This window comes from Fopius arisanus, unplaced genomic scaffold (assembly GCF_000806365.1).
Source record: "Fopius arisanus strain USDA-PBARC FA_bdor unplaced genomic scaffold, ASM80636v1 scaffold00050, whole genome shotgun sequence".
NCBI classification, from domain to species: Eukaryota; Metazoa; Arthropoda; class Insecta; order Hymenoptera; family Braconidae; genus Fopius; species Fopius arisanus.
Genome location: NW_011887789.1, coordinates 657,603 through 673,139, shown reverse-complemented (window position 1 = coordinate 673,139; position 15,537 = coordinate 657,603). Strand labels below are relative to the sequence as shown.

Sequence of the window (15,537 nt, the reverse complement as noted above, 5' to 3'; positions counted from 1 at the left end):
GAGGAGCTATTCACTGAAATTTTCACTGAAAGTGAAAAATTCGAAATTTTAGAAAAAGTATCAGGGTAACATGACAATCGAGGAGTTATTCACTGAAATTTTCAGTGAAAGTGAAAAATTCGAAATTTTACAAAAAGTATCAGGGTAACATGACAATCGAGGAGTTATTCACTGAAATTTTCACTGAAAGTGAAAAATTCGAAATTTTAGAAAAAGTATCAGGGGAGCATGACAATCGAGTAGGTATTCAGTTTTTAAACAATAATTCGATTGATTTGCCATTAACAAAAAAAAATTGGAATTATTATGAAAAAAAAAAAATTGAATGATGCCGGAATCGAACCCGGGCCGTTGGCGTGGTAGGCAAGCACGTTACCGCTAGGACAACGCATTATTTCAATAATAAAAATTCATTAGGCATATATATTTTGCAAAAGTCTCTTTTTAAAAAATTCCAAATTTGTCAATTTCGCTGGATATCTTCTCGATTTTCAAAAATTCAGTTTTTAAAGGTTATTTCCATTGATTAGCCATTCATAAAAAAAAAAAAATTGGAATTATTTTGAAAAAAAAAAATGATTAATGCTGGTATCGAACCCAAGCGGTCCGCGTGCCAGTCAAGCGTGTCGCCAATTAGACAACGCGCTCATTATGAAATTATAATTTCATTAGTGGTATATCTTCAATATATTGAATAATTTTTTCCATTGAAATTCCACAAGATGTGGTTTCCCCCTTCCGCTCGTTCTACAGCCGGCTAAATTTCAGTTAAACAATTAAAAACAAAAAGCATTCATACCGCAGAAAATAAAATTCACCCCGTCGACTTGATGGACACCCCAGCATTGCAATAAAAACTTGGTTAATAAAAAAAACACCCCCGCATTGCGTTTGGCGCCCTCCCTCTCTTGGGGTGCAGTACTACGATGCCACTGGGGTCACTCAAATCCCCAGAACTGATCCTCTACTTTAGTCAATCCTCTTTGGATGTATCGATACTTTTTTTTTCTCCACGGTTGCGCACCTTTTCCAATTTACAGCGCACGCGTGGATTTCAGTGGTTTTTGTCGGAAGATTTTTCCTGATTTTCCCCTTTGAATTGTAGGTTATCGTAGCTCTCATTTCTCCATTGCTGATTTTTCTTTGAACGTCCAAGAATGTTAACTATTTTTATCCTTAATACTATATATTTCAATTGTGATGTTCTAGTTGGGGAAGTCTGCAGAAATTTAAAAGTATATACTCGTCGGGTGGAGAAACCTACAATAAAATTATCTCCGGGATATTGACAGCAGGTGATTGGATATTAGTCTTGGATGTGACTCATTTTCAGCTGCCGAAGGTTCATTAATTTTTGACGTCACGAGAAAATTTTCAATATGTCAAAATCATCGAGAGGTTGAACAATCGATTTTGATGACTGCTGCTGCAGTTTTGGAATGCCAAGTGAAACAAAACGGTGACAATTTTTTCATTTGCTATCTGTCAATAAATTTCTATCCACTTTATATTCTCACGCAATTTTCAATCGATTTCTCCGAAAAAATGAGTAGAATTTTTTTGTAGAATTCTAATAAAAAGTCATAATAATTTTCATAGAATTCCAATGGAAATTCAATGAAATTCCTCAGAGAAAGCCGAGGGTTGTCTATTAAATTTAATCAGTACGCTTCAATTACAGAGTATCTTTATTACTCTTCAAGTGGCACAGCAACGAATGCTCCTTCAAAACGGAAAAGGCTCTAGGAGCCTTTGTACGGTGACATTGAGTAATAACAATGTCCAATGTACAATTAAGCAGTACAGCACTGCAGCACATTGCAAGTGCAAGAGGCCAAAACCAGGTTAGCGCCTTCTATACACCGCTCACTTCGTTTGCTGGTAAGATCAACAAAAAATTCATTACCCAAATGCCACGTGTGTAAACACCAGTACAATATCAATATTTAATTAAATATTTTTTCATCATCAGAGATGTGGTATCAAATATTCTTGTGGGCGTTATTCTCATCGATATTTGTACACACAATTGCAGCAGCAATTTGTTTTGCAACATTGAGAAAACATAAATATGGAAAGTAAGTTGAAATTAACTCAAATACATTCAAACAATTTATTGATTTGAATAAAATAAATCCTTCTTTTATAATATGAAGTAATTTCCATTGAAACAAATTTATTCATTTGTAATAACTATTTCTGCGTAAAATTTTAGATAAGTCTTTAATTATTTTGTTTAGATTCTTTCCATTATTGATTCTAATAATGGGATTTCTACTGCCACTCACGTCTGGCGTTCTAAACTCAGCAACAGTCGCATTTGTCTATCGTGCATCGAGCTATCAAATGCCACCGCTGTATGCACTTTTCTGGGGAATTGGACAAACGGTTTTGGCCGGCTGCATCGGTTTCACGAGAATCCTGGCAACTCTGTAGATCCTCCAGTGCATTGAAAAAAATCGAAACAAGAGTGCAGCATTAATGATTAATTACAGCAACTGTAAATCTTGAAAATGGTCGATCATCTCCAGCTGATTTGTCAGTCGACATTCCTTCAACCTAGTTCATCAATTTATGACTGCATCCAGTGATGATGTGAATCAGTTAATTTTTATATTCATTCCTCATTTATTATCCCTAGCCTGCGTTTTGCTCAATTTGAGGTTACGCCCATTCGATGTCACGCATTTTCATGTTGAGTGATTTTTACCATATTCTATTTTATCAAATCGTTCGAATTCTTTATTGAGTCTTCTTTCTCGTTAAAAAATCGTAATCCCCACTGGCTGCAGTACTTCAAATTCAATTTTAAAATACGAACGAAAGAGTTTAACTTAACAATTATTTCATTGATCGGAAGGAGAAAAAAAATAATTCATCATTCGATGCTTTTCGGTCATCTTAACTGCATAAAATTTCCGTCTAACTGTACAAACAAAAGAAAAAAAACATAACGATGTTTTTCCCTTATATGAATCGTCAATATTCGTACAAAGTTTTTTCCAGACTAAAGTAGCAGAATGCTTGTAAATTCGTAGGATCTCGCATGATCTGAATATATGGAGGATAAAGTGAAGAGCCACGGATGAAAATATTTTATATAAACTCCAACCAATTCATTACAAAATTCCCTTTCATTTCTATTACACTTTCTTCTTCTTTTTTCGACTGATTCTACTGAAATATCCAGTAATAAAAATGCAATAGAAATCCAATAGACTTTTCTATCGAGTTCGTTGGGTTTTTTTATGAAATTTTTCATCCGTGATATCAGAATATTGAGTCCGAACAATTGTACCATCCTTCTTACCTCGTAATTGTGTCCACAACATGAAATATGTAAACGTAATGTATATAAAGTCGATATTCGTTGGATTAATGTGGTGAAACCGATGTATAAAATCACCAATGACTTCATTAGATGCATATGTATATGTATATACCACGATAGCCAGTTTTTAAATATGAGAAATAAATGAGATGGTTATTAACGAGACAAAAAATTGTAAGAACTGTTTCGTTCGCTGGATGAAATAAAATAGTCTTCTCAAGAGATCTTTATTAGATAATTTTCAATTTTCCCTCATGATTTTCTTTTCATTTACAAATTTCATTATGAAAACTTCATTGCTCATATATTTTTCCTCGTTTTCTCCACAAAAAGTTAAAGTTCACTCGGTCAAATTCCTGGAAGATCGGCTCGAAAAATGAATTTTCACGTGCGCAAGCGTCCAGAGCGTAAAAAATACCTCGAGGTAGACTGGACCTGGCAAAAAATCCTGAAAAAATGCCCAACTCGAAGGCACAAGCAATATTCAAGAGACGGTGATATGTGACTGAGCTAATTTCCCGAGATATTGACATACAATCGAGAATGTTGTGATACTAATTAATCCCCATTCCCTCGAATCGTCGCACTCTTCCGGCAGTATCGATTATATCGCTCTGGTACCGCAAATATCCTGGGAATAAATATCTCGAGTTGATGTCCGTCCCCTGACGAAGTTAATATTCACAGTAACTGGATCTCGCGACCAAAAATGTGCAGTAAGTCAACTCTCAATTAAAAAATAATCGAAAATTTAATCGAAATTCAACAGAATTTTCAGAGTATGGACTATTTTTATATTTTTACTCATTGAATTAATTTTCTGAGGATATCACTCTGTTTTCTCGATATATTCCTCCCATTTCCATTTTTATATTTTGATTACAGATAGTCATTCGTCATCAGCTGAAATAATCTGTACCAATTGCCAGCATCAGTGAGCAATAAATCGGATTGTTCGAGATGGAATTGAGAAGAGGATCTTTGATAAAGAAATTAATTCTTATCATCTGTTTTCTCCTGATCCTTGCGTGGATAATATTGAACGATAATTCATGCCTGTTTGGAGGTATCACCCGAAAAATAACTCTCCAGAGAATACGCCTGACTGGATTTCAGGAAATTCACTTGAAGCGGACAATCGAGGAGATCAAGGTCGAGGAAATTCCACTCAATGAAGTTCTCAATGCAGAAGTTGTCAATGTGACGAGTAAAGTGCAACTCGTGCCGTTGTGGACTAATAACGATAGTTTGACCGATGGAATCGATGTATCACCTAAATACCAAATTCTCAAGCAGCAGGGGCTCATACCAACTAGACAATTACCGAGTGCTCTGATTATCGGAGTGAAGAAAGGTGGGACGAGAGCACTTTTGGAATTTTTGAGACTTCACCCCGATATCAGGGCTGCTGGCTCTGAAGTTCATTTTTTTGATCATCATTATCCCAAGGGATTTCACTGGTACAGGTAAGAACGATTGGAGACTACTAAATAACCCAATAAATTAATATAATGTGTATTTGATTATCTTGGTCATTTTTAATGAATGGTAGACATCGAATGCCACCGACTTTGGAGGGTCAGCTGACGATGGAAAAGACTCCCTCATATTTTATAACAGCAGAAGCGCCGAGAAGGGTTCAGCTCATGAATCCAGGGACAAAGCTCATCGTCGTGGTGCGAGACCCAGTGACAAGGGCCATCTCAGACTATACTCAAGTGAAAAGTAAACGTCTGACTCTACCGAAATTTGAGGAGAGAGCCTTTATAAATGGATCTCAGATCGTCGACACCAACTGGGCTCCACTGAGAATTGGCGTTTACGCTCGATATCTAGAGCGGTGGCTGCAGTATTTTCCCCTTTCTCAATTGCTCTTTGTGTCTGGAGAGAGATTAATTGCTGATCCTGTTTTTGAAATCACGAGAGTTCAGGATTTTCTGGGGCTCAAACGAGTCATTTCAGAGAAACATTTTTACTTCAATTCAACCAAGGGCTTTCCTTGCTTGATGAAATCTGAACAAAACGCCGCGCCACATTGTCTAGGTATGAGAGAAAAAATAATCCATTCGAAAATACATGATTTATTTGTTCTGATAATTGTCTTGATGCATACAAAATTGAATTCGCGTATTTTTAAGGGAAAACCAAAGGTCGGAGTCATCCTCGCATCGAGCCAACAGCAATCGAACGGCTTCGAGATTTTTACAGGCCTTTTAATCAACGATTCTATCAGCTGACAGGCATCAACTTCGAGTGGACCTAATGAGTTATCCAAATTAATGAGTAAATGCCCTTAACATATCCTAGATTATCCAAAGAGATTAATTTTGTAGCGAAATGTGAAAAACAGAGTCCACCCACCTCTTGAGTTTTTCGTAAATATCTTCGTAACAAACGCAGATGATAAAATTTTCATAGAAACCTTTCCTGCAGAGCTGATCAAGAGCTGTGAAAAAATTTTTTACAAAAATTTTTGTATCAGCCTCCCTTTCGGAGATATTTTCGAAAATCTTCACCTCTTTTACCTCTGCTATTTCGTTACTGAATTTTTCGCTTATTAATAATTTCACTGGATCATCTTTAGCAAAATGATCGCATTGATACCAATTATTCCATTTATTTATCCCTGAATTATACTTAAAGGGGGGAAAATAAAAAAGAAAAAGCTATAGAATACTGTAAAGTAAATCATATCATAAGAAATCGAAGTAAAATCGAGTAACGAGAGAAGAAAAACTGCACGCTTTTGCTCAATTCACAGTGACTACATGTACAAAATTGTTATTGTAAATATTCACGGATAGAAGTTGTAAATACCCATAACAATGCAAATAGGTGTAAGAAATTTTCGAGTTAACGAATTCGAATGAAAGCTATAGCAATATCGAATAGACTGATGCATATAAATTTGGGTAAACCATTAATAAATATCAGTATTACACAAATTGTAGTTTTTGGAAATATATATATTTCTGTCAACAGAATATGCGGCCTTATCTCCCCGTTCTCTTAATTTTCCCACAGTTTATTTCCCTTTTTACAAAATTATCACAGTATTTTTGAGTACTGAATGTATCTACGAATTTACTACTGAGAAAATATCAGCGCGTGAGAAAATTTAATAGAAAAACTCAATAGAAATGACGAGATCTTTCTATTAAACTTTCTAGAGTTAATAAACGTCCTCTAAGTATCTGTAGAGTAAAATTATTATTGATTAATGAATTAACAATTAATGGATGTACATGGCATTACGAGGACACGGACTAATATATATTCTGTAACAACGTCCCCTACGACTATCTACTCTGATATCTTCAAATAAATACTGCGTGCATAAATGACAATTTTCTCATCATTTCGTTAAATACTAATCACAGAGCCGACACTTAAACTTCAACTCCATACTCACGATTAACAAGTTGAGCCAGTTTCAAAAAAAGGGGAAGTATTTCATTATCCAAACGTCAATAATCACCGAATTTGTGTCAATATCATAATTTCCAGTGCCACTTCCCTCTAATTCCCATTTATCTCGAATACTACCGGTCTAAGACAAAAAACACTAAATAACTTTCTCATAGCAGATTAAATTCTGGCCAAAAAACATTATCCCACATTTCCCCCTAAATCCAACAGTTTAAGAGATAAATCGACATTTAAAAAACTTAAAACTCCTCTCAATCCCATTGCTCCCTCGTAATTGATTCCTACAATTAAACAATGCTGACGGTATTTCACGTAGAAATACGAGATAACGAATGATTAAACATCTCACTGCATTCTCAAGGCCACTGCATCCATAATTATTCGTGATTGATCAATAAAACTGTTTGATCATGAATACCGCAATCGTAATTATGGAATATTATGTACAAATTTAAAGGACGAGAATTTTTTTTTCACGCGATCGATGGATTGCTCTTTATCGGCTTGAGGTAGCCCCTTTCCTTGAGAAGATCATCGAGAGCCTCTTGTGTATAATAAACAATTAAATGGGATGGCTCGACTCCCTCGAAAACAGCGTAAACCGATGGCTTGAGGTTGTAAAAAAAAAGGGGCTGTTTTCTCGCAGCAAAATCCTTCGTCAATGTTTCGATGACAATAGCGGCTGTGTAATCAGCCCCATAAATGTGAGAGCAATCAATTACCACTGGTGTTACAGAATTACCCACACGATGACTATATTTTGTCACCAAATTTCTAACGTAATCGACTGACGGAAAGATAAGACAACGATCAGGCGTCAACATAAGATACTCGACGCCACAGCAACTCTGAAATCATTAATAAATCATGAGTAAATCATGAATAAACCATTGAACTAATAAATCTGATCTTATTTTCATAATTTGCATCAATATATCAAATTTATTCAACTCAATATCAATGAAGAAACAATAAAATTCAATGGATCTGTTGCAAAAACATTTCGAAAGGAAAAAAACGATTTCTCGACTGCATTTAGTGGAATTTAATGGAAATAACTAGAAAATTGAAATAGCGAGCGATAATCGTTCAATAACAATTGTTTTCATCGTAATTGCTTGAGAGATAATACGGAGATTATACTCACTCGTAATTTTTCTAAGGAAATCTTCGGCCTCGCTGCGTGGTACAGGATGAACAACACATTTAGACCAATTCCAACGAGAATACCGATTTCTAATTGGAGCACTAGACATGCTACAAATGTGGCGATACCTGGCACCAAGTCCGTCTCTATGGCAAATAAAAAAGCCAATTGTTGTTAATTTATTTTCTTCTTAAAGTAGGAAATGTCAATTTATCAACCTGAATAAACTGAATTTTTATTGAGATAAAATTATTCATTAGCAGCGTCAAAGAAATCGTAATCTTCTCGTTAATGACACGTCTAGTGCAATTTTGCTGAATAATTGCACCATGTCTCAAGGTAATCATGTTGATGCAAGTGTCACACTTTTTTATCACGTGCATTTGATATTTGAACATGGAGCGCGTGACTCTCCCCCTCCATGTGAAATACCTTTGTATAATTTACATGTTTATTGATAGGGTCGTACACCTTGTACGCTTACTACTGATTACATGCTCTTGTATAATTAATTCTCATACATAACGATCATAACGATTTTACGTTGAAGAATTTCTGGGGAAGAAATGCTTTCAGTTCGCGGATTAAACATTTTTGACAAGATCTCACTCACTTTTCGTCCTCCACATGGGCTTTATCACTTTGACTTCAACCATAAAGATAACTGCCGCTATTATTATTGCTGCCAAGCATGCCTTTGGTATGTAGTAAAAATATGGTGTAAAAAATAATAGCGCCAGAATGACCAGAATGCCTGTAGAGGGAAAAAAAAGTAGAAGTAGTAGAATGTGTCGTAAAGAGCATCAGAGAATAATCCATGAAAAAAATAATAAAATAGAATGGAAATTATTGGGTTGGAGGGAATTGATTGATTTTTATGATTTACCTGTGTAAAGTCCACCGAATGGTGTTCGAACACCCGATGCATTATTGACGGCACTCCTGCTGAGCGATCCAGTCCCCGGAAATGCCTGAACGAATGAGCTCCCGATGTTCGCTATTCCTATCGCTATTAATTCCTGAGTAGCATCCACGGATTTTCCATTTCCTGAATAATCAACCGACCAATCCAATAATCAGCTAAACAATTTTCAACTATGATAATACCAAGCGTACATCACACAAAAATGTCATTTCAATCAATTAGAAATATTTATTTGACATCTATTCCCAACAAGTTGTTACGAAAGAGTCAGAATTGTCCAGTTATTCCAATGAAAACAACTTAATTATAACAAAAAGAATTTATCCAACTCAAACGATTATTTATTTGACGTGAGGATTTTTTTTTAATGAAAAATTTCCTCGAGGACGGGATAGATTTTTCAATAAAATTCAAGTGGATGTGCTCATTGGGCTGATATTTACCGAAGGCTTTGCAAATTGCGACGTCTTCCATCAACGCAATCAGTGGCAGTACGAGTAATCCACTTCCCAAATTCGAACACATGTCGAAGAACGAAACTGTTGTGTTGTCTTCTCTGGTATAGCCAAATGGTGGTAATTGAACTATTGGCATTCCACTGGGTATAGGTCCTAGAACCGAGCTCATAAAAATTATTGCTTTCAATTAAATTTCATTTATTATATATTGTTGCTCACCAATTAATTTTAAAGGGGAATTATCAGAGAACCAGAACCCTAAAAGGCCACACAAAATAACGAGAATGGCATTCCGAGATGTTCCAGCTAGCCACATAATTTTTGTTAATATTCTGTGACGTCGGGTTCTGAGGTCATCATCCTCTGGACCAATTCTTGTCGATGCCACTACCTGATAATTATCATAAAGATAATTTCATTTTTTTCTCTCATTAAAATTCTCATTAATAATTACCCTGAGGAGAAGAAGTAAAGCAATGCAACAACAGCCGAGTACAGTGTCCCACGGTTGAATCCCATGTGTTCTCATACTCTCAGACAAACTTTTCCACAATTGTATGAATGTTGCACCTTTTGCTGGAATTCCAAGAATGTCTTTAATCTGCGTGCTGACGATAATCAACGCGACAGCCGAGGTAAATCCCGAGCTGACTGGTCCAGACACAAAGTCGATGAGAAATCCTGCATTTATTCAAGAATAAATATATACAAAGTTATATATAACAAGCCAGTTGTCACGTGCAATATGATAATTTCCTCCTAGGAATAATGAATATTTTCAAAATACCACTCAGAGTCTGAAACGAAATGTTCATACTCTGGGGATTCGTCACGGATAATTAACGAGATTGTCCATAAATTGTTGGAGAATTCCTAATCTTATTTTTTTTTTACTCCGCATTAAGCATGATTTACCTAGGCCAAATACGCCCATAAATAGCTGGACGACTCCACACAGGAAACAGAGAAGTATCGCATGCAAAACTTTTTCCTCAAGTTGAGCAACTGCTTGATACGTGAGTAATGAGACTATCGCCGTGGGACCGAATGGTATGTCCTTGCAAGACCCGAATATTATGTAGATAATGCAGCCCAAAAAGCTACCGTACAGTCCATACTGCAAATCGAAATATCATTGTTACAATAAATATTCGAAAAGCCATGATTATTTTATTTTTATTGAACATCCATCCAAATTCGTTGAAAATTCATTAAAAATTCCCTTCCGAGTGTGAAAATGCAAAATTAATACGTAATGCATAATTAATAAATAATGATTAATAATTAATTATAAACATGTCTCAATTGGTGCTCGATCATCTCTGGAGAATGGGCTCTCGGTCTTTTCTCATTCATCATTCGGTGATTTTTTTTACAACGATGAGAGTACGGAGAAATCCTGATAAGATAGTAATGAAAGCAATGTCAATTACCTGAGGAGGTAATCCCGCGACATTTGAATAGGCCAACGATTGAGGTATGACAGTGAGTCCAACAGTGATACCAGCAACGATATCACCGATTGCATCATCTCCGTTGTATTTGGGCAGCCAATTGAGCACTGGTAATCTTTTGTAGAGCATCTTCTTGGTGCATACCGATTTCAGTCGATGTCCCGCGTACTGAAACGCCGATTTGAAGACACTATCTTTTTGCTTCACCTCGTCATCTCCTGGTTCCTCCACCACTGATTTTAAAATTGGTTTTATCATTTTTTTTTATCGGAATTCGCACGAAAATTGAATGGAAACAGGTGTTGAATCAAGAGAAATTATTCCCACCGTATCAATTTATTGCAATTGCACTCACTTTTCGGATATCCTCATAGTATGCCGATAAATAAGTTGAATGACATTATCATATTGATAAATAAATGGTAAACTAGGATAAGTGGATTTTTTTCGAGGCCGATTTTCAGCCGATATCCCGAAATCGAAGGGAGATAACGATTTTTTCATAGACACCATTTCTCTAGCTCTCATTTTTATGTATAAAAAATATTTGTATGAAAAATTCGGTATGCTTCTTCAATCCGGAGATATTCGCAAAAAATTTATCCCAGGTCGAAATCTCACTCCAGAATTAACGATTTTTCAATAAAAATAGGAAAAAAAAAACTTACAAATGAAATCGAAGGAGCCCTGCATGTCAGAATTTGTTTGATCGCTGGAATTCCTCAAGACCTGTGAATTATTCGAATTATGGAGATCAAGATTTTCCTGAGAGCCATGCATTCCCTGATTCACGTAACCGCTGATTGACTTGTCAGTGACAGTCATATTGACACTCTTGCCGTTTCTCATTGTTGACAGTTGTCTTCTACAACTACTGTCCTCTTCGTTCTTACCAATATGTGCTGCTAAGATTTTACATCCCTTCCCCCTGTGAAAAATCATTGGGCATTCAGTTAATCACCAGAAACGTCAATAGCTTTGTTATTTGCATTTTTTGTCGCTACAAATCACAAGTGAAAAACCGATAATCCCGGGATTCTCCATGAAATTTATAAAAAGTCATGCACATCGATTGAGGAGGTATTCCGCATTCCTTCATGATTCTAATTACGAAGGTAATGACGAGTCAATTGTTCTCGTTATCTCCCGCGTTTTTTTCAGTTAATTAATTAAATTAATTGAATCGCTGAGAAATTCGCAAAAAAATTGATCATTCCGAAAAAAATAAAATCGCAATTCAATGACCTTGTGGAAATGCATCGATCAACTATCGGCACAATAAATTACACGATCGTTCATTCTGATACGAATGAATAGACTACATGCACTGCGATTTACAACTGCGCGTCTCCATTTCTCTGGCAATAAACTCTTTTTTTTTTCAAGACTTTCTCTTTCCCCGTTAATCTATGACCGTTAATGGAGCAAAAAATAATTAGTGGAATGCATTTCATATGTTATCCCTGAGGACATCCAAGTGGAGCAGTCCCTGATTTTAAATTCGCATCAAGAATTGAATTCCCGTTTTTTTATTTTCAATTGATTTCCTTGAAAAATCGATGTAAGCGTCAGAAAATTAATTTTCCGTTCCGCCTGTGAAAATTTTGTAATTGAACTTTTGATCCTGCGGACGAAAAACATTTCCCGAATATTCGAGAACTTCCCGAGAGTTCCTTGGAATAAATAAATCCGCATCAACCGTTGGACCCTAAAACATTTATAAAACACTTTCAAAATAAATCCCTTGATGTTTCATCCACACCCGGACAAATCCTCAATTAATCCCATCAATTAGTCCACGAATAAAAGAAAATATCACACCTCCAGTTAATGACACACTTATCAGCACGTGACTCGGAAAATAAAGCCTTATCTAAAAGCAATGACGTAGAGTAAATAGAATAATTAATTGAGCTGAAAAACAAAAAATGACTGGACATTCCACCGTGTCATCTTTTCTCCCAATTAACATAAGCGTAATTACTCCAATTGTTGTCACATTTTCGGGTAAAATCGTCGGGGCGATTACGTGAGTGAATATATCAAATAAAATTTTAGAAATACGAGTACATCTTCATGCACTCCTTTACGCAATGATCATTTCGTTTCATAACTTTCAAATTTTATGCCCCTCCATCCTAAAAAAATTCAATCACAACGAGAACACCAGGATATTTATTCACTTGTTATTTTGTTAACGCCAATGTGGCGTACCCTTGAGTAACATTAATACGACAATTGATATAGTTTATTTGTTTCTTTTAATAGTGTACTAGTCGGAGGGATCAATAAAGCAATCACTCGAAACGGAATTGCTAATCGAATCCAATCGCCGGTTCTATCGCAATACAAATCGTGCATACACAATTTGTTTAAAAAAAGAGTACGCAATATTTATTTAAATATCTTCCATTTCGAGATGAATTTTTGGTTGATTATTTACAAATATTAGGAAGGATAATTCATAACGAGTGATAATAGTCGGCAATTGGTCAGCCGGTTTCATATTCTCTCATCGATTTCTGTCATTAAAATATCCATTATTTATTGTTATTATTTATTAAATAAGGGAGAATTAATATCTAGAATTTCTGAGTTTCTGGAGATAACGGAATTATCAATTGATCAGCCGATCAATCGATCATGTGTTATTGCTGAATGAGGATCGATCTTTCCCCCACATTTTCATCGATCGCATTTCACTAATTATTTAATTAGAGCGATGATAATCACCTCTGGTTCACTATATCCCAGGACTCCTGAACGTTTCCCTCGTCTCTTCCTCCGATAAATACATGAGTTCAATTAACCACTCAATTACCTGAGAATATCGATAAATAGTAATTGAATTCTCCCAGTGTATAGTTGCACTGTTATCAACAGAGTTATAAAAAAAAAACCTCGCAGAGAATTTTTGAAAAAAATTCCCGTGCTCTTCTGGAGTGTAACGCGCACACTAGAATTTCACTGATTGTTGGATAAATCAGCCACAACCGATTGGAATGAAAAATTGACAGATCATTCGAATGTGAATCGAAAGAAACTGAATCGACATGAATCTGAGTTGAGCGTTTATAAATGCCGACGCATTCGCAAATGTATTTTCCGTGTCTATCACGCGGTCTCAGTTCCCCTTCTTCATTTTGCCCTTCCCCAGGATTCTCTATCCCCTCCAAAAATCCCCCACTCCCTTGCCCACTTATAGGGGAAGTCTACGTCATCGGTGAAGAAGCCAATGAGAACCCAGAAATTCCAAGGCTCGAATTTACATACCCAGTTTGGGGTTTAGACTCTTAATTTATCGTTCCAACTGACACTGAAAAAATTCATTTTGCAATTCAATTTTCAAGATATATTTTGGATTTTTTCATAAAATTTTTATCGGACTGAAATATCTTTTTTTTTAACGGAATTCTCTAGGTGATCCACAGCAGCTCCAATTTGAAATTCAAGTATGAGAATTATTTTCAACAATGAAATTATTATTCAACAAATGAGCGCAAGCGATTTAACATACAAGAATATGGCACTTGAAAAATGTGGAAAGTGATAAATCCATTTTCATGCCTTTCATTATAACTCATTGGTGCAATTAAGTTTTCACTTGTTTAATGAGTCATTATTTTGTTTTTTTTTGTAGCAAGAAACGAGTCACGAGTTCAGACACCTGTTGAGTCTCATGTGTAAGGTTTCACGTGACTGCAATTACCGGTACATCGGGATCATGTGCTTATCGAAAAAATTGTGCATTCAGGTGTAATGGATTTTCCTAGGAATGCAGAGGGATAATTGTTCAGCAGCATTCATTGACTCCTGCCAAGAAGAAAGAACTTCACATTCAGGGATTCAGTGAATATTCTCAACTGTCAATTGTCATATTATTTTTTGCCCATCAGTCTGCGGTGCCAGGACTATAAAGTTGTCCTTCGAAATTCAAATATTCATCCTCGTTTTCTTTCCTTGATGATTTTATAGCCAGTGCGTGTCTCCTACCTCGGCTTTATTTTTTTGGCACCGGTTTCGCAATGAATTTAATAATTTAAAAAACAAATCGAGTATCAAATCCTCCAATCATTCTAAATGACGTAATTTTTAATAAAAATTCAAGTGTGCAGAAGAATAAATATTGAATGAAATCATAATCTCGGAGAATTTGTTATTTTCGCCAGGAGTTTTTGTTGATCAACAATGAAGTCATAAAATACCAACACTGATTACATAATTCCTCCATTAATTACCCAAAGAGCGTAAGAAGTAATTGTTTATCGTTGAGCCAGCAACTCGTGACTTATGCAAATTTACCTGGGAATGGTTAATCAATTGATACACATGCGTTGATGTATTTAATCTCACAGAGATGTGATTAAACTTAAAGGAAGTGATGAATGTTTGAGATTAAAAAATTTATGGAATACGGATTTTACGGAATTAATTACATCTTCCCGGATTGTAATATTTCAATTTTATTCCAAGATAAATATTTTTATATAAAAAAATGATAATTGTCCCAATAAAATTTTCTAGTCTTTCCAAAAATTGAGATCATAATTTTTTTTTTTTGTAAATAATAGAGAAGCGATAAGTTTTTTCTCAGTTTACTGTCAATGAGAAAGTCAAATTGAAACGGAGCGCAAACATCTGATATTGTCAGTTTCTATTACGATAACTGAAATATTTGTGAAGGGCAAGTAAATATTTACTTATCATCGTTAGCTGTGGGATAATCTCATTCAAGAAATTTTGTCGTTCTTATTTTTTTTGGTCCCATTAACGACGAATTGCCCTAGAATACT

General features: G+C 35.5%; 3 protein-coding genes and 1 long non-coding RNA gene across 4 annotated transcripts; 3 read left to right on the top strand and 1 right to left on the bottom strand.

Moving 5' to 3' along the window:
- The first annotated feature begins 992 nt into the window (after nt 1–992).
- LOC105267808 (transmembrane protein 170B) lies at nt 993–3,489 on the top strand. The gene is made up of 5 exons (XM_011306914.1): nt 993–1,101; nt 1,210–1,459; nt 1,682–1,881; nt 1,973–2,078; nt 2,241–3,489. Exons 3-5 carry the CDS (start codon nt 1,779–1,781, stop codon nt 2,434–2,436), a joined length of 405 nt encoding a protein of 134 aa, XP_011305216.1. The 5' UTR covers nt 993–1,101; nt 1,210–1,459; nt 1,682–1,778; the 3' UTR covers nt 2,437–3,489.
- Nucleotides 3,490–3,766: 277 nt separating this feature from the next.
- On the top strand, nt 3,767–6,178 carry Hs3st-B (Heparan sulfate 3-O sulfotransferase-B). The gene is made up of 4 exons (XM_011306913.1): nt 3,767–4,047; nt 4,217–4,797; nt 4,884–5,374; nt 5,470–6,178. The coding sequence occupies exons 2-4, from the start codon at nt 4,292–4,294 to the stop codon at nt 5,592–5,594; spliced, it is 1,122 nt and encodes a 373-aa protein (XP_011305215.1). The 5' UTR covers nt 3,767–4,047; nt 4,217–4,291; the 3' UTR covers nt 5,595–6,178.
- Nucleotides 6,179–6,279: 101 nt separating this feature from the next.
- LOC105267806 (Epidermal stripes and patches) lies at nt 6,280–13,836 on the bottom strand. The gene is made up of 11 exons (XM_011306912.1): nt 13,478–13,836; nt 11,413–11,672; nt 10,724–10,977; nt 10,206–10,407; nt 9,745–9,971; nt 9,510–9,681; nt 9,276–9,443; nt 8,794–8,955; nt 8,521–8,661; nt 7,908–8,053; nt 6,280–7,608 (listed from the first exon to the last, which is right to left on the bottom strand). The coding sequence occupies exons 2-11, from the start codon at nt 11,591–11,593 to the stop codon at nt 7,234–7,236; spliced, it is 2,028 nt and encodes a 675-aa protein (XP_011305214.1). The 5' UTR covers nt 11,594–11,672; nt 13,478–13,836; the 3' UTR covers nt 6,280–7,233.
- Nucleotides 13,837–14,041: 205 nt separating this feature from the next.
- LOC105267805 (uncharacterized) lies at nt 14,042–14,886 on the top strand. Its single transcript, XR_892286.1, has 2 exons — nt 14,042–14,196; nt 14,385–14,886. It is a non-coding gene; the product is annotated as an uncharacterized lncRNA (long non-coding RNA).
- The last annotated feature ends 651 nt before the right edge of the window (nt 14,887–15,537 follow it).